General features: G+C 39.9%; 1 protein-coding gene across 3 annotated transcripts in view; it reads right to left on the reverse strand.

Moving 5' to 3' along the window:
• The window catches only part of PLCXD3 (phosphatidylinositol specific phospholipase C X domain containing 3), a 203,781-nt gene that overhangs the window by 70,682 nt on the left and 109,441 nt on the right, over positions 1–23,658 (reverse strand). For all 3 annotated transcript variants that reach the window (XM_021077041.1, XM_021077042.1, XM_003133914.5), the window contains exon 2: positions 22,266–22,974. In XM_021077041.1, coding sequence (XP_020932700.1) covers positions 22,266–22,974 — 709 coding nt within the window. The remainder of the gene's footprint in view (positions 1–22,265; positions 22,975–23,658) is intronic.

The raw sequence follows: 23,658 nt of genomic DNA on the forward strand, positions 1-23,658 counted from the left end.
CACCTCTGTATCTTGAAGGGGAACATTCTTCTCTATTTTACACCTCTTACAATTTGTATACAGTAGTTCTTCTGCCTCACAAGTTCTTTTTCCTCAGATTCATCTGGCAAAGTCTTACTTATTATAATTCTCAGATCAGAAATCACTTTCTCTGTGAAGTTTTCCTGAAAACCCCTGGGTTCATGAAGGCAGAGACAGTGTCTCATTTAACTTTCAAAGGTCAACATGGAGTAAATCCTGGAAAAGCAGGCGCTTAAGATATAAATGAGTGATTATTAGCCCAATATTAAATCTTTACCTATTTTTCTTAATTTTCTTAATGTAATTGATTGGAATAAAGGTAGTTATCCATTATACAAGGCATCTTTTTTTCCAATTCAGAAATCTGTACTAGTAATTCTGAAAATTTCAAGGCCCAGCTGTCTTTGAGGTATTCAAGCAAGTAACAAACATACATCTGAACAATTCTTGACAGTTGAAAAATGCTTTGTTTAAAGAGCTTAAAATGAGACAAATGTTTTTGTTTTTTCTTAAAAACAAGTATTTTTTTTTTTGGGAGCTGTGGAATCTTTAAAGTTTCAGGTAATTTTCTAGAGCGTTCTACATAAGTGGAATTAATTTGGAAAAAAAAAAAAAGACCTTTAGTGTCATCACTGGATATGGAATACTTCCCAGAGTTGGATCTATCTGAAGGAGAATTCTCTTAGTGAACATTTTAAAGAGCAAGATAATATGAAGATTTTCTCATATGATTTAAAGACAGTACACATCATGCTAAAAAGTATTACTAGAGTCGCTGAAAAATCTTCATGACACAGTGAACTCTTGGTTAACTAAAGCACAGCATACCAGAAACTTCGGTCAAAACCAATGTTTTGAGCATCCAGTTTTCGAGAGAAGAAGCCAAACACAAGAAAATGAACTCATATTAAGAGTTTTATATAAGCAGGCTTTCCTAGACATGTTTGGAGGTCAGCACACAACTGGTTGAGATGTATGATTAATTTTTCACTCATTCAACAAATATTTTTGGAGCATTTGCTGTACACCAGGTACCATGCTAAGCACTGGGGACACAAATGTGATCAAAAGAGACAAAAATCCATGCCTTTGTGGAGTCTCCATTTTATTAAGGGGAGACATAATAAACAAACTATCAGGTGAAATATGGAGTTATTCTGTGCTATGAAACCACTCCTTAAGTAAGTAATTGTTCAGCATTCTTCTACTTCTGAGTGTGTTTTAGTTGAAAACCTGGAGTAGAGGGACTGGTAGAGGCACTTTCCCTTTGGGCTCCAGCAATACTTTATTTCTCTACTGTGACTGTTGGTGGCTCAGTATTATCCACTTGTCTCCCGTCCCATCAGAATTTGAATTTCTCCATGGATGGATGATGTTTCTTTTATCTTTACATCTTCCATGTCTAAAACATGTACCCTTTCTTCTTGAAATTGCCTTCTTTGGCTTCTAGGAAGCCATACCCCTTGAAATACTTTCTTCCAACTTTTGGCCCCTTCTCAGTTTTTCTATAGCCACTTTTCTTTTGTCCCAAACTAAAATGTTGGTGATTGTCAGAGTTCCTTTTTTTTATATGATTTTTATTTTTTCTATTATATTTGGTTTACAGTGTTCTGTCAATTGCTACTGCACAGCCAAGTGACCCAGTCATACATATATACATGTTCTTTTCCTCACATTATCCTCCATCATGTTCCATCACAAGTGACTAGATATGATTCCCTGTGCTATACAGTAGGATCTCATTGCTTATCCACTCCAAATGCAATAATTTGCATCTATTAACCCCAAACACCCAGTCCATCCCACTCCCTCCCCCTCCCCCAGGCAACGACAAGTCTGTTCTCCAAATACATGTGTTTCTTTTCCGTGGAAAGGTTCATTTGTGCCATATATTAGATTCCAGATATAAGTCATATCATATGGTATTTGTCTTTCTCTTTCTGACTTAACTGGTGATTGTCAGAGTTCTGCCTACCCTTACCAAAACCTCCTGAGGAGACACATCTCCTGGAGGGACACACCTCCAGTGGTGGAAGGAATCTTTCTCCCTTCCCATCTTTCTGCTGATGGGGCCAAAATGGGAAAGGCTGAGTAGGTCATGCCATCTGGAGGGTCACACGGTGTTACCACAAGCTACATGGCAAACAGTGAGGGCTGCATGGGAGTATGGAAAATTCATACATCCCAGGGGTCCACATTAGCTCCCAGAATTAGCTGCACAATTACCCCAATAACACCACGTTCTCAGATCCTAGCATCAACTTAATGAACCATTTTCGGGTTTACTCTAACAACCCTGTGTGTGCAGACATGCTTGACCTCACTCTGAGATGAGCATATGCTTACTTGCAACAGAATCTGCTGAACTAGTGTATGTATTTAGTAATGGAAGTGAGATTAATGACAAAAACATGTCCTTCCCAGAGCAGCGCTTTGTCAACATTATCCAGCCAGCCCAACCTGTCAATAGATCCCTAAAGAACAGGTATTTATACTATTTATTCATTGTGGCTTGAACATCTCTAGACTGTAAAGTCCCACTGGTAATTCTGATGCACAAAAATCATTGTTATAGATTTAAGCTTAGTTCTCAAAGTGATTATAGCAAAATAAAAATAATGATAAATATAGTAGAAATCTATAACATTAGTGTTAGAAACAAACCCCAAGATATCTGTTGCAAAATAGTCACAAAACATCTGATAATTAATGTATGGAATTGTTATGTGTACTCACATCTATTGAAATACCCCTATCATAATAATAAACTCTACCACAATAGAATTCTATTTAAAGTAAACTTAGTCTCAATAATGAAATCTCTTCCTAGGAAATTAGGTTGTCAAGATTGTTTTCTCTTTTAATTTAGCAGAGTATCATTGAGTGTCCTTACAAAACTGTTAGTGTTAATAATAACAATGGAAGTCAGCATTTATTGATCACTCACTGTGTGCCAGGCACTGGGGTAAACACCTGGTACACTTCGAAACAGCCCTAAGAGATGGGCTATTTCCCCCTTCCCCATTTTATGGAGAAGAAACTGAGGCTCAGAGAGTCTAAGGAATTTGCTGAAAATCACCTAAGGGCCAAGTGGCAGAGTCAAGACAAGCCCAGCACTGTGTCCAGAGTGAATGCTCTCAGCTACTCAATCTCTACTGGAAATATGAACAAAATGCCTAAAAGAATGTACTAGAGACTGCCTCACTCACTCCCAGGAGGGACAATAAATGAAGGAATGAAGAAATGAATGGACAGACTGCTTTGTCCTCTGCTGGAAGCCACATCTCAGGGCTGTCTGCTAATTTCTAACTCTACAATTCACTACAATTAAAAAAAAAAAAATCTACATGACTCAAAGGTAATATAGTTGCAATGGCTATTTCACCTAATTGACTTTTAATCTTGAACTAATGATCACAAGTATAATATTTACAAGTCTCTCATAGATGAAAAGTTAAAGGCTAGAGATAGAGGGAGTTCCTGCTGTGGCTCAGCAGAAAAGAACCCATCTAGTATCCATAAGGAAGCGGGTTCCATCCCTGGTCCCGCTCAGTGGGTTAAAGGGTCCTGTGTTGCTGTGAGCTGTGGTGTAGGTTGCAGACATGGCTTGGATCTGGCAAGTGCTGTGGCTGTGGCATAGGCCTGTAGCTGTAGCTCTGATTCAACCCCTAGCCTAGGAACTTCCATATGCCAGGAGCTCATCCCTACAAAAGCCAAAAAAAAAAAAAAAAAGCTAGAGATAAGAGGTGGCTTTTCTTTGGGTAAGAACAGCACACTTATTTTAATGTTAGCATGTCTGGTAGTACACTGAGCAAAGGTATAACCTGAAGATTGGATTGCTTTTTTTTTTTTTATCAGATATAGTAGATTTATAGTGTTGTGTCAATTTCTGCTATATAGCATAGTGACCCAGTCATTCATATATATAAATATATACATATTCTTTTTCTCATACTATCTTCCATGACGTTCTACCCTAAGAGATTGAACATAGTTCCCTGTGCTGTACACTAGCACCCCATTAGGGTTGGTAGATGTAAACTATTACATTTAGAATGGATAAGGAATGGGTTGCTTTTTCTTCTCTTCCTGAATCATGAGGATTTAAAATATTCTGGGGAGTTCCTGTTATGGCTCAATGGTTAGCAAATCCAACTAGGAAGCATGAGGTTGCGGGTTTGATTCCTGGCCTCACTCAGTGGGTTCAGGATCCCGTGTTGCTGTTGCTGTGGCTGTGGTGTAGGCCGGAGGCGACAACTCCGATTAGACCCCTAGCCTGGGAACCTCCATATGCTGCAGGTGTGGCCCTAAAAAGACAAAAAAAAAAAAAAAAAAAAAAATTCTGGATAAGAATTAATGACACTCTTTGGAAGCCATTTTTACATGTTGGGGAAAGCTACTCTCCTGACAGGAATTTTAAGTTGTTGGTCATTTAAAATCCCTGAATTTGGGAGTAGATATGAACATTTTCTTCTCTTTCATTTTGTAGTTGTTAGTAAATACGTGATAATTTCATTTTATTGCTTTGGGTTACTTGAGAAAATAATTATATAATTTCAGAACTTAATTTCAGGCAACTCCAAAAGTAGAGGGATGTATAGGGGATAAAAACAGAAACACAGACCCTGAAATCAGACATAGGTTTGATACCCAGCTCCGCCACAGATGCTGTATGAGGCTAGGTGAGTTGGTTTACTTCGCTGAGCCTCATTTTGTCCACGTACAAAATATAAGTGAAAATATCTGCATCATTCAATTGTTAGATCTAAAATGAGAGCAAATGTTATCTATCGTGGTCACTCAGAGTATATGATTTCTCATTCCAATGAATCCCTTCATCTTAGAGTTGAGAATGGAAGATTCTGTTGAGGTCAGAGACTGATGTCCCAAAAGGCATACAAAGTTAAACCTAGGTGGATGGGTGCAACTTTTTTTTTTCTGATAATACATTAATTTAACAAAGAATTTGTGAATTGCTTTAAATTTTACTTCCCATCTCACTACTTGCCATTTTCAGAGGATACAGCAACTTCCTTTTTTTTTTTTTTTTTTTTGTCTTTTGTCCTTTTAGGGCCACACCCACAGCACATGGATGGAGGTTCCCAGGCTAGGGGTCTAGTTGGAGCTACAGCTGCTGGCCTACACCACAGCCACAGCAATGCCAGATCAGTGCCACGTCTATGACCTACACCAGAGCTCACAGCAACCCTGGTTCCTTAACCCACTGAGTTAGGCCAGGGATCAAAACTGAGTCCTAGAGTTCCTGCCATTGTGCAGTGGCTATCGTTAGGAACCATGAGGTTGTGGGTTTGATCCCTGGCCTTGCTCAGTGGGTTAAGAATCTAGCGCTGCCGTGAGCTATGGTGTAGGTCGCAGACATGGCTCAGATCCCATGTTGCTGTGGCTGTGGCCCACGTTGCTGTGGCTGTGGCGTGGGCCTGCGACTATGGCTCGATTAGACCCCTAGCCTGGGAACCTCCATATGCCGCAGGAAGCGGCCCTAGAAAAGGAGAAAAAAACAACAACTGAGTCCTCATGGATACCAGTCGGGTTTGTTAACCATTGAGCCACAGTGGAAATTCCCCTAGAATATACCATCTTCTGATCCACCAAGGCTACATACAATTCATTATAACCCTACCTAGTCCAAGAAGAGGAAAGTCAGGATGATTCTTTTGGTTCATGATCATTCTTAATAATGAACTATTGGTAACTGGTCATGTTTTTCAACAGGTCATATTGATGTTCATGAATATATAATGCGGCATTTCTTCCTGTTTTGGTAATGACTCAAATGAAATTAATGGTTAATATTTAGATACCATATGATTAGATTTCCATATTGCAAATATATGCACTTAGAAATTGTCACTGTTTTCATAGGATCAGAATATTGATGCCAGAAGAAGGGACAAAGGCTGGCAATGCCTTCTCTTTACAAGATCAGGAAACTGAAGGCAGGTAAAATTGACTTCCTCCAGTTTATCAGTGAATGAGTGGCAGTGTTGGGTTGAAAATCAGGTAAATTAGCTGATAAATCGGCTTCTGATTTATCTTAGCACTTACTACACTCCATTGAAATAAACTGTTCACGAATACATCTCCTTACTAGAAAGTGACCACCTTAAGAACCAGAGTCTGTGTCATAGTTAATCTGAAGTGCATGCACTTAGCACAGACTCGTAAAAGTTTTGTAAACATCTATTATTTGATCTAAGTAATACAAATAATAATAAACATATTTAAGAAAAATCTTTTTTTCCTTCAAAAATTAAAAAAACACTTTCTCTTATTCCACCAAGTATGATTCTAAAGTACTGGGCTTATCTTTTTATAGCAAACACCCCCAAACTTAGAAGGAGAAAGTGAGCTATTATTCAGAATTGTTACCTGCGGAGATGACTGTTCACTGAGCCCAGCAATGGTAGGATGACTCAAATTTTTTTATGACTCGTCTACTGAAATTGCCTTGTTCACGAGGCGCATAAGAAAAATCAATCTCATTATGGTTCCACTTGGATTTTGACTCCTAACAGTATTCATCAGCTTTGTTCACCACCTTATTTACTTGGCTCTGAATGAGTTTAGGCTGTTTCAAAAACCAATTCACCTTCAAAGGATCAAGATCTACTCCTGGCTAAAACTATTCTTAAAATTGCTTCAGTATCACTTGGATGGATGAATAAATCCCCAAGGTGACTAATCTGAAGACAGCAGACACTAAAAATAGATACATTTTGGAATATTCATTTACACAAAGAAATAAGCCACATAACTAAATATTTTATGTTTCCTCAATCCCTGGGTAGTTAGTATCATCTGTTTAACAAGTAAAGAAATTGAGCTAGAGGAAAATTGATTATCACCAGAATTTTGTGTGTGGCCGCCCTAGGCCAGTGGTTTTCAACCAGCAGGAAGTTTTCTTTCACACACACCCCAGAGGGTGACTATTTGGCAAAGTCTTGAGACATTTCTGACTGTCATAATTGGGAGGGTGGGGGGTGGATGTGCTACTGGCATTGAGCAGGTGAGGCCAGGGACACTGCTGAACATCCTACAGTGCACAGGACAGTCCCCCACAATTAAGAATTACCCTGTCCAACTTGTCAGTTATGCTGAAGCTGAGAAACTCTGTTCTAAGCTGAGAATTCTGAATCCCATGCTCTCTTTGTAGCCTTCACTAGTATGAGTGTTAACATCCCCATGTCCTCATGTTTCCATAAGCAAAAGTATAAACATGTATTTTTCTTTGGTGCTCAGAGTAAAATTTTTTGCCATGTTATTTTGCCACTTGAAAATTTCCCTCTGTGTTAGGCTCCTTTACTAAAGAGTGCTAAATTGTCACAGAGGTTGCCTGGAGATGCATTTGGCATCTTAAAAGTCTAATTGGCAGGAAAATTAAAGCAACTTAAAATGTGTGTGCTCTTTAGAGAGATGTGCTATTCCCACCCTGTATTATTAGATCTCAGAGACAGCTGGGGCAAGAACAGCTGGGACTTCCTGCTCTGCCGTTTTGTCAAGTTGCTCTAAAATTGTCCCCTCTCATTGCAAAACTGAGAAGGAAGAAAGGAAAAACCAGGGCAAAGGCCAACCACACTTGTCAGAAGGTTGCTTCTCAGCTATCTTTCAGAAGTCCCAAAGGTGACTCCTTTGTTGTCAGGTTAATTCAATAAGTGAAGGAACGTTCTTTGTTTGATATGTACTTTGGATAGTAAAGACATCTATCTTGGTGTATACATTGTGCCAGACAGAATGCTAAGCCTAAAGGCATTTTTCTCCACCCCAGATTTTTAAATTAAAACATGTAACATGTAGTAATCAAATTTTCTCAGAGAACATGCCAAATTTTGTGATCGAAAGAGAACACTTTCACCTAATGGTTTTGCTCCCATCCCCACCCCCCATAAGCAATTGGCACCAACACCAATAAGGACACAAAGTGTTGAATGTCTGTGCTTGGTTGTTTCAAACCTCCATGAAATCCCCACTCATCGGCCTAATCTGAACCTTATTGTCTGGAAATAGTGCCCAAAACAAGCATAATTTTCTTCTTTAGAAAAGGGGCCTTTTACAAAAGTAGATCATGTTTGTGTAGAGAAAACAGACATGCTCCTGATATTTGAGCAAAGCATTACAAATGTTTTGAGGAAAGGTGAAGGGCAGGAAAGGTCAGGGTGTTATTGTCCAGAGAAATTAGAGAAGCCACTTTGGTTTTCTTTCCTTTCTTTCAGCCCCTATGACATATGAAATCTACAGGTCAAAATGTTAGTACTCAGCTGCAGTCTCTGCCTTATACCATATTCTGTAATCGTGTCTCATATAAATTCACAATCCAGGGAGATGGCCCTGCAAACCAAGAACAAGAATCACGAGGCAAAATTTTATATGACTCTACACCATGCCTCCTCCGTCCTCACTCAAGCCCACAGCACAGCCTTATTACGTTCTCGTAGAGGGACTAGTTGACTCAATAAGTGGATGGATTCTTAGGCTGGGGACTCTGGGAAAAAATACTTTTGTTCATTTTGAAAAAGAGAATTAAAATTCTTTACAATCATAGCATTAACAACATGCTAGTTACCAAGTGGGTTATATTACTTTCTTTGCCTCTCCACTTTACTGTATGAATTTTTAGCAAGGGTCATAGAAGTAAAAGTCCCCAGATATCACAGAGATAAGTCAAAATAAGTTATGCACTGTTGGGAAAGAGAAAAAAACAAAAACAAAAACAAAAACTTTCTCAAGTACAACCACCAAAGAAATCACTCAAGAAAAACACTAAAGAAAATATGAGGTCTAGAGCAAGCTAAAAGAATGTAAACGCACAGATGAGGGTAATCTTGAAATTAAGTGAGAAAGTTTCACACTGGGTATTTGAGCATTTTTTTCTCTACCCTTAATTGAAGATAAAGATACATTGGATATAAAACTCTTCCTTCCTGCACAAACAGGAATAAGGCAACATAATTTTACAGGTGCCACAAGAGACTAGATTTTTGCTTCTTACTGTTTTCAACATACACACGTACACACATGTATTTTAAGTTTAAAGCTGCCTACCTCATGCTAGTTGGAGCAGAAAATGATGGCTCATTGAAACAGCCTTTATAAGCACAGCCCAGTTCATGCAAGTGTGAAAATGTCCCAGCTCATGGATCATGGCTTCAAGGAGCCTCTCAGTCTTTATCAGATTCAAGAGTCCTTGTGATAGGGATGCAGTAGGCACAAGTAGTAGAAGTCCTGAAACCAGACGTAGCCCTGTGGGGCTCCTGGGCACAAGAGCTTTTCTGTGTCCCCCATTTCTTGTTCTTAGGAAATGCATCCCCTCATTCAGCCACCATGATCTTCCCTGAGTTCCTGGAGACAGGTTCAGACAGTTGCTGGCCAGGGAGGGGAGGGGATGCAAAGACAAGGGAGGAACAGTCAAGCAACAAGCGTACAGCCTTAGGGCAGGATCTGGTTGCCTCTTAAGGAATACACATAATAATATAGGCATCTTATACACCTAAGAGAAAAATTATATTCCTATGCTTCTTTTAGAAGTGAATACTTTAAAATTGAACAATTTAGAGTCCTTTCTTGTCCTTTTCCCTGACTTAATTGCACCCTAAACACAATCACCCAAAGCTAAAGATTAAGCACCCTGAGCATAATGGCCTGTGGGTGAAAGATTATTAGCATGTGATGTTTTTCAAGAACTTTCCTAGTTTGTTCTAATCTCTGATCAATATGCCCTTTTCGCAAGTACTGTTATTCTAGGCAATAACCCAGAAGACCAGCATCGTGAACAATTCCTGACTCCGGCTTTGATGACTTTGATTCCCCCAAAGAAAGAAGAATGTATGTTTGTCCCAATCCTGATTCCTATCTGAAAACCTGTTTTTCTCCTTTTTAATATAAAATTCCTTGCAATTCTTTCTAAGGGGCGGGGGCGGGGCACAGTCTTTAAGGCATCAGCCTGCTGTGACCCTCCTTTGTCCAGTAAAGTAATAAAGCTAATTTTTTTCTCCTTTACCCAAAACTCTGTCTCTGCCTTTCAATTTGGCACTGGCAGACAGAGGCCAAATTCCAGCAACAGTCCCAACAAGGGACCATAGTTAGTGAAACCTAGGGGACTTTGGGAGATCACTGTAAGTTAATAACTGTTCAAGAGGGCCATCAGAACAAGGCAGGCCAGCTTGACTAGAGGAAGCATGAGATACGCCTCTGGTCATTGGGTGGCATATGGGGTGAGGCCTGCATTCAAATTCAGACCTAGAGCAGGAGTTTGAGGACCACCCTTCTGCTGATTTGAATACACACCTTACCGGATACCAAGGAGAAGCTGCTACTCCCAGAAAGGAAGAGGCGGGCTTTTCCAACCCCATTCCCCTTGGAGGATAAAACTATAGCCCACTGGAGCCTCAGGGCAGATCCTCTTGCCTGCCTGCTTGCAGCTCTCACAAATGTCCTATCCCAATAAATCTATTTCTCGCCTATCCCTTTGTCTTTCGCTGAATTCCTTCTGCGCGAGACATGAAGAACCTGAACCTCGGTGAGTCCAGACACAGGGTGAATAACTCTAATTTAAAACCTTGGGCCTTGGGTTCAAGTCCCAATATAGTTTTAGGCTGGGTTCAAGTCCTAGTCTGTGTTCTGCCTAGGTTCAGGCTGTTAATATTGTCAGTTTCACTTAGACACACCGGTGAAATGTAAACACACAGTGGCAATGAGTTTGTGTGCCTGAAAGGTGTGAAATTCTCCTATGTCAGGTAGCAAAGTGTAGAAATGCACTTGGCTGCCTGCTCTGCTTGTGAAAGGCAGTGAGAGTCAAGTTCACTAAATAACCCCCTTAACCAATACATTTAAAACATGAGTGGGAATAAAACTAAGTTTCCCAGATGTTTTCTAGCTACAGAGCCATCATTTCTGCCCTAAATCCACATACAGTCTTTGTTAACAGATCCAGCTTAGACGGAACCACGCACTCAGCTAAGTTTCCCTATAATCTATTCAAAACTAGCTACTTACTATAAGTATTTTATTTGGAGAAACAGGCAATATACATCAAACCCTTCAAAAATGAACCAAAAAAATCTGAAAGATGTATTGTCATGAATCACTTGTTATAGCATTTTTATGTTATTAATTCTCATGACTGGTTCATTTTTGATCCTGAGCTAAATCCTATGGGCAACAGCTTTTCTGTGTAGTATTCTAGATAAGCAGCAGCTACACGGTGAACTTGCTCAGTTTTACATTGGCCAAATCTCATATACTTTTCCAAAGGGCAGCCTGTGCTTTTAGCATTTGTTAATGAAATCACACATTACGATCTCACCACCGCATACCACTCCTTCAAAATAGGATGTCACAGTTCCAGAAACAACTTGTAAGCTTTTTTTTTTTAACAGCCACGGCCACAGGGAAATAAGTGATGAGGGGGTGGGAGGAAGGAATGTTTTAAAGCAAAACCTCAAGCTATACTTGTGATTTCTGGGAAAAAAAAAAAAAAAAAGTCAATTATGACAAGCAGTCTCTAGCTATTCTTGTCTAATTATTTTTAGTACTTTAAAATAAGTTAATTAGCAATCGGCTATGATCCCAGACACACAGAGCAAGAGCCAGAAGCTGTGTGCTTCATATAATAAAATATTAGTGTCTGCAGTTGATACATGGAGTGCTTTCTTCGAAGTCCTCCAAGGCCAGATATTCTGAGAAAATTTCATATATCCAGCATTTTCATTGTTATTATTATAGTAAAAATATTATGGAAAAAACATCACTGAATGTGATAACTTAAAGGCGGAAATGTCATTGCCCAGAGTGGTGTTAGTAAGTGACCAGAGATTTGTGTAATAATTTTGTTAGGCGGGGCACACTTTTGACAGAGAGGACCCACCTCCTATTACGGAGGCAAAATATTAACTCGGGTAGTCAGTGTAGGAACACGGGCTCTGACACATTCTTTGATATGGCTATTGATTAACATTTGTGGCTTAAGGCTCCTTGTTGTATCATTGGAAATGTGCATTCCCACAGGCTTTGTTTACTATAGGAAATGAGAATCTCTAGCCCACTCCTCAACTGATAGAAAAGGAATGAGAGGACAGACTGAACCTCTTTGCAGAACAGATGCTGACTCACAGACATTGGAAAACTTATGGTCTCTGAAGGAGATAGTTTGGGGGGTGGGGGGATGTGCTTGGGCTGTGGGATGGAAATCCTGTGAAATCAGATTGTTATGATCATTATACAACTACAGATGTGATACATTCATTTGAGTAATAAAAAAATAAAATAAAGAAAGAGAAAAGAAAAGAAAAGGAATGAGAGGAATGGTGGCTTAGTCTAAGGGAAGAGAAGGACAAAGAAGTCATCAAACTTATGGGGACAGTTCTGCTCCTAAAGCCCCTATTGGACAAGGACTGATAGAGGTAACTGAGCAAGGCCAATGGGAGAAAAACCACATCTTTCTGGACCTCACGTTGGTAACTGCTCACACACATACACACACACACACCTTTAACAGATAAAAGTCCCTATAGGACAATAGAGAAGGGGGCTCAGCAGCCCTGGGAGCTCTTTGCTTTCCTTTAATAAAGACTTCGCTTGCTTGCTGCCGTGTGTTCGTGGAGTTCATTCTTTGACTGCCGTTAACAAGAACCCAGATTCCGGTGTCATTACCTCACTCAAATAAGCACTTATACTTATCAGTATCACCCTTGGTAATTAGCAGATCAGTCGCCCATAGTTGTGTCTTCCTAGTACACTCCACACAAATAAGCCTTCAGAGATACTCATTCAAATAAGGTCAAGAAAAATAGATCTCCCCCTGCCAAAAGGGCAAGAAAAAAATTCAATTGAAAACATGACAGTTGACTATCTCACATTTTGCTACTTTTGCCCTGAACCTTGGGAAAGAAGTTGGAATGGTCACCAATATTGACCATTTGCAATTCCCTTTACAAAATGCTGTGTTTTCACATTTCTTTCCCAGTCTCAACCCCTTCAGTTTCCACCACCTGAGATTCCTCATATATGTCAATCAATTCCAACCCTTTCCCAAGAGACAGGCAGAAACTTAGGACCACAGGGAAAGCTGATTGTCAATATGACTCAGTTTGAAGAGTTTGCATTTTAAACAGACAAGCTCTGGGCTAGGTTTTCACCAACTCTTTGATTTGCCTCATTTTCAAAATGGTCTTGGCTTCTGTTTATCTATAGCCTCCAATTATTTTAATAAGAAAAAGAACAACAAAGCAAAACCAAGCAGAAAGCCTAATTCACATCAATGGGATTTTGATGTGAATTGATTTTGAACCAATTGGAAATAAGTGATAGTCCTTCCTTCACAGGACACTGAAAGGGGAAAAAAGAAAAGAAAGAAATTTAAAAGTCCTGCCATCTGAGAGCCGGCCTGACACTTAGAACTTGTAACATGTTCTTTTCCTGTTGGACATATCTCCCAGACAACCAACCTCAGACAAGACTATTCCAGATCATGAGAAAGTGAGATCAAAGAGGATGTTTATAATTTTGTCTGAGCACAGAAATTAGATCACCCACAAAATATGAAACATTCATCTCTCTAGACTAAAATGAAGAACTGTGACTTCTTTATCAATTATAGTTCATCCTTGCTCAAGCCCTATGGATAAGACTTTGTCAGATGCCTAGTTCTGGACTTGCCCGGACAGCATCCAATCTACAGAGGACCCCCTGCCTCCTTAGACCTTCCCTAAGTCACCCAACCTAAACCCTGATCCAATTAGAAGACTTTTCTACTGTTCTCTCACTGCATGTCTCAGAGTTCCCATGATGAGTGTCTTCCTGAAGACCTCCTCCTCACAGCCTCAGAATAAGGTCCGAGCTGCCCAGATCTGGTCCATTTCACTTCTCCAATCAGAAAACTCTGACTTGCTCATCCAGTTTGTGGATGACAGTTTGTGTCACAGTCTTCTTTTCAAATCCCAAATAAGCCTCCCATCCTCTTAGTCACTGGACTGAAGTCCCCACACTGTTGTGCCATGACCTGGTTGACTAAATATCTCTGCTGCTTGGACACTCCATCTTCATTCCCTTGGATGCCACCAACCCACCTGCTCTCAGCTTTTTGTGAGTACCAGCTGCATACTAGGTTAGCTCCTCTTCAGACACTGAACTCCAGTGGGCCCACATAAGAAAACTGAGATCCAGAGAGATTCACTAAAGTGGGTAAACCCCTAATCTAAGCCGTGCTTTTTAGAAAAGTATAGGTACTCTCTCTCTCTCACACGCACACACGAACCTGGCACTGAATAGGTATCTGATTGATCAATAGCTGGCAAGTCTCTCCTATCTTTTACTCTCCTGCTACAGAAAGTGACTGTCTATATTTGTGTGTACTTAAATCTTACATCAGCAGAATGAAGGAAAGCAAGAGCTTTCACATGTACTTCTGCTTAAAAAACTCTTGGGTCAAAAGTTGTTAAAACAGAGTTATAGATAGCCCTTCCTCCTGCCACGTCCCAGCATGACCCAGGTTAAAATCACTCTTCTATCACATAGCCTCGTGGTTGGAAGTCGTTACAGAATCTTCTTCGTCACTGTTTGCAATCATGGCTGGGAAGCCATTGGGTTTGAAGGAGCTGTAATGTTAATAAGTGCTGATGTGTTAATTGGTTTTAGTGGAAGTCACTGAATCTGGAAGTTACTAAGGCTTCGTCCATGGGATGTGCTTCATATAGCCCAGGGGAACCAAAATCCCTCCCAGGAGCCTTTGCCTGGCTTCTGAAGCCCAGCAATCCTAGGATTGAGATATGTGACAGGGGAGAGAACAGAAGGGACCATTTTCTGGATATTGATGATGGGCAGCTCCACCTTAGTGATAGGACAAGCAAATGCGAACTTAAACCTGGCAGGGCCCTAGAGTAGAGGAGTCAGAGCTTAGATATAAAGAAGAACTACTTGAACCTGGGGTGGTGAGGGGAATGATAAATCTTGGGGTTGACTCTTTTTGCAGATTTCTTAAAACCAAGTTTATCTGTTGGTGGGGGTAGTTGTGGTGCAGCTTGTCTAAAGATAAGAGCAGTGCCACTCAAAGTGAGGCTCACCTGGGCTTTATTAGAAATGAAACTCTCTGAGCATCAGACTAATGAATCATAACCTCTGAGGGCGGCATAAGCACAGTCCAGTTTGCCAAACCCTGGGCTAGAATAAACATTGCTTTCTAGAGCTTCCATCTGATTTATAAGCCAGACTCCTTGTTCTAGTGGTTCAAAAGATCTAGATTCTTTTTTTTTTTTTTTTGGCCCCACCCATGGCATGTGGAAGTTCCCAGGCCAGGGATCAAACTCATGCCACAGCAGTGACAACGTCAGATCCTTAATCCACTGAGGTAGCAGGAAACTCCCTAGATTCTTTTTTTTAATTGAAGAATTAAAGTTGATTTATAATATTGTGTTAGCTTCAGATGCACAGCAAAGGGATTCAGAAATATATAAATATATATACACATATATTTCAGATTTTTTCCATTAGGGTTATTATAAGACATGGAATATAGTTCCCTGTACTATACAGTAAATACTTGTTGCTTATCTGTTAATCTCATATTCCTAATTTATCTCTCCCTCCCTTTCTTTTCTCTTTGGTAATTATAACTTTGTTTTCTATGTCTTCAAATCTGTTTCTGTTTTGTATAGACCCATTTGCATTATTTTAGATTCCACATATAAGTAATATCATAATATTTGTCTTTCTCAGAGTTTCTTCACTTAGTATGATAATATCTAGATCCATCTATGTTACTGCAAATGACAATATTTCACTCTTTTTTAAAGTTAACATTCCATTCTATGTGTGTGTATGTGTGTGTGTGTATCACATCTTCTTAAACCAATCATCTGTTGATGGACATTTGGGTTATTTCCATGTCTTGGCTATTGTAAATAGCACTGAACACTGAACATTTGGGTGTATGTATCTTTTCAAATTAGAGTTTTCACAAAAGAAAATTTAGATTCTGAATTGATCCCAGCACTGGCTTACACAACCACAAAAACAAAATTTGTTTTTGGCCTTCAGTTTCCTAATGTGCAAACTGGAAAAACATCTTTTAAACAAATGAAGCTTCCAATAAATATATGTTGAAAAAATAAATTTTATGATGAAAGCATCTTATAAATAACGATTAATCTATTGGTGGTTTTCCATAATGTCCTTTCTCTTTAGGCACATGTAGCCCTAGGAGGTAGCTTTCACCTTTACTGATTAGACTGACAGTAGACAAGCTCTACAAGTGTAAGGACCTCTTTGGGGGTGTGGCCTAGGGGTGGAGCCAGAAGCTGTCCTTCTTAAAGACTGATGTAATGTAGCTGCCGTTGAACCATTCTGAGTCCCCATCCCTCGGTGAGGTGTTTCTTGGCTCCCCAAAGCTTCTAGGATGACTTGTGCTACAGGGGAACAACTTCCCAGAGACCAGCCCTGCACCTGTTGGGTCCAGGCACTGACAAGGTAAATCAAACAGCAAAAGGGTTATGTGGGAAATTGTTGTGAGCTAGGATGTATCCCCACTGAATGAAAAAAAAAAAAAAAAAAAAGCATCTATTGTGTTTGTGAAGCAGAAAGAAAGAGGGCCCAGGACAGATATTCCCTGAACAAACCCCATGGCACATCTCTAGCCCAATCTCTGACCCCTCTGGTCAAGGTTCCAGGGAAGCATGTTATGTTGTACATGGTGAAGACTGAGCTGGTTCACCCTTCTGTGTTATTCCTTGCAGTCTGATGTTCTCTGGCCTCTGGTCTTCCTGTCCCTTTTCTGTCCTCATTCCTCCCTAAACTGTGGAGGGGAGAATTTTGCTTGCAGGCCGGGAGACTTGAATTATGATTCCATCTTTGCTGTCAGTTAGCTCTGTGTGACCTTGGGCAATTGTTTAGCATTCTTCTGGCCTCAATTTCCTTACTAAATGGAAAACAGTTAAATGGGCAAAAGGCACAAGGCAAGGATGACTGAGCCAAATCACCTCTAAGTCCTCTTTCTTTCTATTATTCAACAGCAGTGCTTCCTTGGGGGACCCCTGCCAGCTTGCTATCTGGATTTGCTTTCTTGAGGCAAAGCCGCATACTTAGGATCTGCACTTGCCCACCTCACCTCTAGTATATTTTATCTTCCCACCCCCAGACCTGACTCTCCTCTCCAAGACAACAAATAATGTATTACATGCACCCACTACTAAGAAATTGATTTTCACCTAAATTGTACAAGTAAACATGGGACTTGGACTCAAATAATAATCCTGGCTTTGCTAAACTAATATGGGATTTTTGAGCAAGTTCTACACATTTCTCAGGCTCGGTTTTCCAACTCTAATGAATGTAATGCCTACCTTGCAAGGCAACAGGGAGGATTAAATGGATGTAATTCACGTAAAGAACCCAGCATGGTGCCTGGCACAAAAAGTGGGCTTAATATGGTTGCCTTCCTTTCCCCAGATGGATAAAATTGGTGCTTATTAAAAAACCAACCACATTCTGAAAATCCTGCCTTACCTTCAAGGCAATGACTGTGATCATTAAGAATAAATGGGCAGGGCAATTAGCATAGTATTAACCAGACAGAGAGCACTTAATAGGTCAGTGTCATTACTACTGTTATCATCACCATCACAATCTAAATTGTTGACCTGTATAAATAGTGTCTAAATTAATTCAGCATCAATTTACTTACAAAGATGCACTGCTCCTCAATATTCTGACAGGTGGTCTAACTAAATTTTTTTAACTTAAAAAAATCTATAATTTAATAAACTTCCACAAATTAAGGAAGGACTTGACTCAAGTTGCACACCTTCTTTTTAAGAATGTGTGAATTCCGTGGGGGTGAGGTGCAAAAGCTGGTGTTTGAAAAATAAATTAAAAATAAATCTTTAAGAAATAAAATCTGTGTCTTTTGGCATTGCTAAAATGTAGAAAATGCATCTGCAGTATTTGGAACCGGTGACCAGATTGAAAGTTACGGTACCTAAATCCAGGCTGGATTTAGTTTCCCTGAAAGCCACCCACATCTTCAAACACTGTTTTCTAAATTCATGTGCTCAGAGTTTTGTTAACCCAAATATTAGACACAATAAAAAATGATACAGAAACTAGTCAAATGCAGGATCTTAGAAGTGCAGAATTTTAGAACTAGAAAGGATCTTGGAGGTAACTGAACACAAACATTTTGCAGGTGAAAATAACTAAAGGTCACAGAGAGGTCTTAACATTGCCTAGTGGCTTCTCCTTTGGTAGCAAAGGACTTTCTGAATGAGGAGCAGCTTTAGCATAAGAGCAAAAAAACGTGGCAGAAAAAGTCTTTTTTGTGGGTGTTACCACTTGGTGAGAAGAGAGACAAATATGTTGGGGGTCAAGGGTTCTTTCACAGAATATGTCAGGACTAAGTAAATTACCTATGCAAGGCATTATCCAAGGACTGACAATGACCTTTCCCTAGAGACCTCACCTGGAAAACTGAACATGTCCAAAGCAAACAAACCAAACCAAACCACATACACATAGAGAGAGAACAGGCTTTGCACTGGGTTTAAAAGGAGGTCTTCTAGTACTGAGACAAACTCCATTGAGAATACTTATAGCCCAAGTAGCTGGCCAGGGTCAGATACATTTGCAAATCATTTGCAAGTAATTTGCATAATCCTGGAGTGAAAAGGTTGGTTCTACCTAGAGGGTCTTCATTTACACTTTTAAAATACTTTTCCCATTCTCTCTCCTCACTAATACAGCTCTTACCATTCCAGATATATAAGCCAGAGGCAAGTGAGAAGTACTGAATTACAGCAGATGGCTGAGGATGTTTTGCCAAAATTAATTCCATGGGCTGTTAGGAAGTATTATCTGAAAAGAATTAAATGCTTGGAAAACACTGTATTAGTTAAATTTACATAGGATTCTTTACTAAAATACTTTTTAGTGCCCTTTAGATGCTAGTGTGCATTGTGACTCTTTGGGGGAGAGTTGTGTAGATATATATCATCATTTTCAACAAAATCCCATAATTTATCTGATCTTAATTCTATAAATCTACTTTAATAATGCTGTACTAAGCATAAATAACAAAAAGCAGGTCAGTTTAATAACTTGCAAAGTCATATACTGCGTGAAGCTCCATAAGAGAGAAAAATGAAAGTCATTTATTCCTTGAGCAGATTTTTCTTCTTGACTTCCCAAAAGTTCTTCCCTACACAGGTGTGAAATCAGGATATGGTTCTTAGCCAAACCTAAAATAGGCAGGTTTTATGGAAAAGTGTTTTCCTAAGCATAGAAGGTAAAGCTGAAAGGGAAGACTCCTTTCATGTTCAATATGTAAATGTTAGAAGTAAAGTTTTTTTCATTAAAAGTGCAGCAAGAATGAAGAGAATTAGAGCCAGATTATACCCAAACCCCTCCTGCCTCTTCCCCAACTCTAGGGGGATTCCTCAAAATACGGGGGCTCTCTGGGGTAAGCTTGAAAACAACATATATATATTGTTTATAATATATAAATATTATAATATATAAAATATATATTACTCCCTCATATTAAGCATGTAAGATAAGTGATAAGTTGTTATTTACCAGAACAATTCATTTTTATAGAAGATGGTGTTATTAAATAAAAAGTCTTCCTGTTCTGATGAATACATTGATGGAACTAACTGAATGTAGGCCAGGGTCAGAGAGAGAGATGAATAGTTTGGTATAATAATCTACCGAAGAGTGTAGCATCTCCATTGCAATATGGGGGTTGGGGAAGAAAACAGATGAGAAAAGAACTGGGAGAGCAGGTGGAGGGGACGATTTGGTCAATGGACTTGAGTCTACGGTGAAAAGTGGTACAGATGTCATCAGGAGAAGACGTTCCAGGCCAGATTTGTAATTCCAGATAAGTCTAAAATCAACTTTAAGTCATCTGCATTATTAAAAGTATAAAACCTCCCTTATTTCCTTAGTAAAGTCTAAATAAACCATTATAGAAAGTGAGCAAGAAGCAAGTGTTATGCCTCAGGTTATATATGGTGGGACATGGACAGGCCAGGTGGGAAGATCAATCCATAAGGTAATATAATCCAGAAGCAGCAAGGGCTTATTCCATAAGAATGTGGAAATCTAGACCTCAGCATAAGTCTTAGGGAAGGCTTTATGCTCGCATAGGGTGTAGAGTCCAGGGTTGGGGATCTTATCTGAATGGAAGAAACAGGCAGATTCCCACTATTATCTGAAAAACAGAAGGAAATTATAATTTTGTATGGAAGAACCCTTCCTTTCTAATGACTTTTGCTTTCACTGCCAAGAAATACAATATGCCCTGAATGAGTTAGCCTATATTCCTATTGATCAACTGGCCATATTTACCTAGATGCCTTACTAGTACTTTAAACTTAGCGTGACCCTGATTGTATCTTCCCTGCCTGCTCCCCAAGTCCTTATATCTGTTTCTTGCCTCTATAAATGCCTCCATCATTAATTCTGCTTCCCATTCCTTTCATTCACACCACATGTCTAAGTAGTCACCAACTCATCCTAACTTTCACTGTGGCATGCTGTCTCCTTTTATCACTTCCTCAGTTAGCTTGCATTTCCTTGCCAAAACAGTCCCAAGCACTTCTTAACTACTTACTCTCTCCACTTCATCTACCCTCCAATTATCTACTCAAAATGCAGACCTGGTCAAGTTACTCCACCTCTAAATGTTATTTTTTAGCTTCCCATCATTCATAGGGTTATGTCCTCTGTTGCCTGACTAAAAGCCTTCTTGCAAATGTGTTCCTGCCATGATACAAGTTTCACCTGCAATTCTTCACCCTATGTGCTATGCTGTAAAGCCACGCATAGCATTTTTGCCTCCGGATCTTTCCTCCTCATCTTCTTGTCTTTCCCTACAAGGACCTTGTGCAAAACATTCATGTTCTATCTCCTTACCATAATTCACATTATCAATTAAAGATAAAAGGTATAACAGGAGTTATGTTTGCCCTTCAGACTATGTTTGCCTTGTTTAATATTTTAACTGAAAAAAATAAATAATGTGTGCAATGCTACCTGTTGCATCAGAGGAATATTTTACAGAGATCTTTGGTAATTGCTCATTATACTTTGTAGTTAACCACTACCCTACATATATGGCTGGACTTGATGAATGGAATGCTTCTTCTTTACAGGCTGACTTATATTATAATGTAAAGACACAGAATACAACTTGAGAAGAATGGGGTTTGAGTCTTTGTTTCATCCTTCATTGCCCAAGTTGGTTTAGGCAAAATATTTCAGGTCTCTGAAACTTAATTTTATCTGTAAGTTAATGTCTACTTCCCAGGATTGTGACGCAGATCAGATGGAATTAGGTAGGTGAATATACTCTGAAAACAGTAGAGAAAGGGCTTTGTAATCTACAAAGTGCTCTGCAACTGTGAAAAGGAGTTTTATGAAAAGATAACCAGATATGGAGCCAAAATACATGGTGCTATGGGTTGATCTGTGTTCTACAAAATGACATTATTGGAGTCTTCATCCCTAGTATCTGCAAGTGTGACCTTATTTGGAAATAGGATGTTTGCAGATGTAATTTTCCAGTAAGACTAGTGTCTTTTTAAGAAGAGGAGACAGAGAAACATGGGGAGAATGACAGGTAAAGATGGAGGCAGAGACTGGAGTGATGAAGCTAAGGAGCACCATGGACTCCAACTATCATCCTGAATTAGGGGAGAGGCATGGAAAACATTCCCACTCAGAGCTCTCAGAGGAAGTCAACCTGCTGATACCTTGATTTCAGACTTCTAGCCTCTGAAACTGAGGGACCGTACATTTCTTTTGTTTTAAGCCACCCATTTTTTGTGGTACATTGTTGTGGGAGCCCTGGGACACTAACACACATGTGTATGAATTAGCTCCAGCCTTTATTAGCTCTTTGAATTTGGGTGAAATGACATTAAAAATTCCCAATAACTGGAGTTCCCATCATGTCTCAGTGGTTAACAAATCCGACTAGGAAGTACGAGGTTGAGGGTTTGATCCCTGGCCTTGCTCAGTGGGTTAAGGATCCGGCGTTGCCGGTGTTGCCGTGAGCTGTGGTGTAGGTCACAGACGCGGCTCTGATCTGTCGTTGCTCTGGCTCTGGCGTAGGCTGGTGGCTATAGCTCTGATTAGATCCTGGCCTGGGAACCTCCACATGCTGTTGATGTGGCCCTAGAAAAGACAGAAAACAAAAAAAAAAAAAAAAAAATTCCCGATAGCTGAAGGACACTCACCTTTCTGTGATCGTTTCTCTGAGACCACTGGCCACCCCTTTGACCACGGTGCTAGCTTTGGGGGTCAGCACCACCTGAGATATGAAAAACGAGCCTTTCTTCCTTCTCTCAGTGATGGATGCCTGAAGAAACTGGATCAGTTTTTCTGGGTCTGTGGTGTTGGCCCAGGGTGCTGGCATCATCTGCCCAGGCCAGAGAAAGGGTACTTCCAGGGCCACTGGACTGTGGTAGAAGACTAGAACTTGATAGTCCTTCTCCCACAGGTACTTCAGACTCACTTCCTGGGCAAAAATTGCTGGGCACATTTTATTTCCATAGATGTCTTTCAGCATTTGGACCAGTTTTTCATGGTGGTATTTCTGCATCCCATAAAAGTGGTTGAAGTCCAAAAAAACTACCTCCTTATGGTGATCTGTGAGGAATGCGTTGATCTCCTCAAGGCCTTCATTGACTTTGGCACTGAACAACCCGTGAGCAAAGTAGAGTTCATTGTCGGGGTCTCTGGGCTTGGTGGAGATGCGAAGATCAAAGTAACGGATCCCGGCTCCTAGCTGACCAGTAAAGTTCATTGTTTGAGTGGCTAGCCATTTCCGCATCAGCTTTTTGGCCACAGTTCCAAACACTGAGACAAAATTCTGGACAGTTTCTGGCTGTTCAGGCCCCACTGGAGAGGCTTCATCAATGTAGAAGCTGAAGGAGTCATGAGATCCTAGAATAAAAAGGGACAAGGTGGTCACGTTTGAGTCCTTTGTCCATCCCAACTTCTTTCCCTCTTGCCATGTCTACATCTGTCCCTCAGATGAGCCAAAGGAATATTTATCTAGTGGTCTCTAATGTCTTAGAAGGGTCTTTTTTGATAAGCTAGGATAGTGCATAGGGAACTTCAAGAGACCAAGTGGTTTGTAAAATGATAAGAAAAAATCCCATCTAATTAATTTTTTAAAATTCAAAAGATCACCTTCTACTTCGTAGACCAAGAATTTAATGTAGTCATTAGGATTGAGTTCCCATGTAGGTGGCCTAAGTGACCATGCATAAATTAGAATTTGGAATTCCCTAGTGGTGCAGTGGTTAAAGATCTGGCATTGTCACTGCTGTGGCGCGGGTTCAAGCCCTGGCCTGGGAACTTCCACATGCCTTGAGCACGACCAAAAAAGAAAAACAACAATAACAACAAAACATATAGTAGAACTTATAGGGACTCACCAGTTCCAAATCTTTGTCTACAGTCCTGCCCATTCCCTCTATTTTGTTGATTTTAAAAGAAGGACCTCTTTCAATGAAAAAAGAAGCCCTTTTCACAAGTAGACAACCAGTGTTACCTCCTACACTTTGGAAAGCACAAGAGGTCATAGGAACAGAGGAAGGGAGAAATAAGACGAGAGGACAGTGC

This window comes from Sus scrofa, chromosome 16 (genome assembly GCF_000003025.6).
Source record: "Sus scrofa isolate TJ Tabasco breed Duroc chromosome 16, Sscrofa11.1, whole genome shotgun sequence".
NCBI lineage: Eukaryota > Metazoa > Chordata > Mammalia > Artiodactyla > Suidae > Sus > Sus scrofa.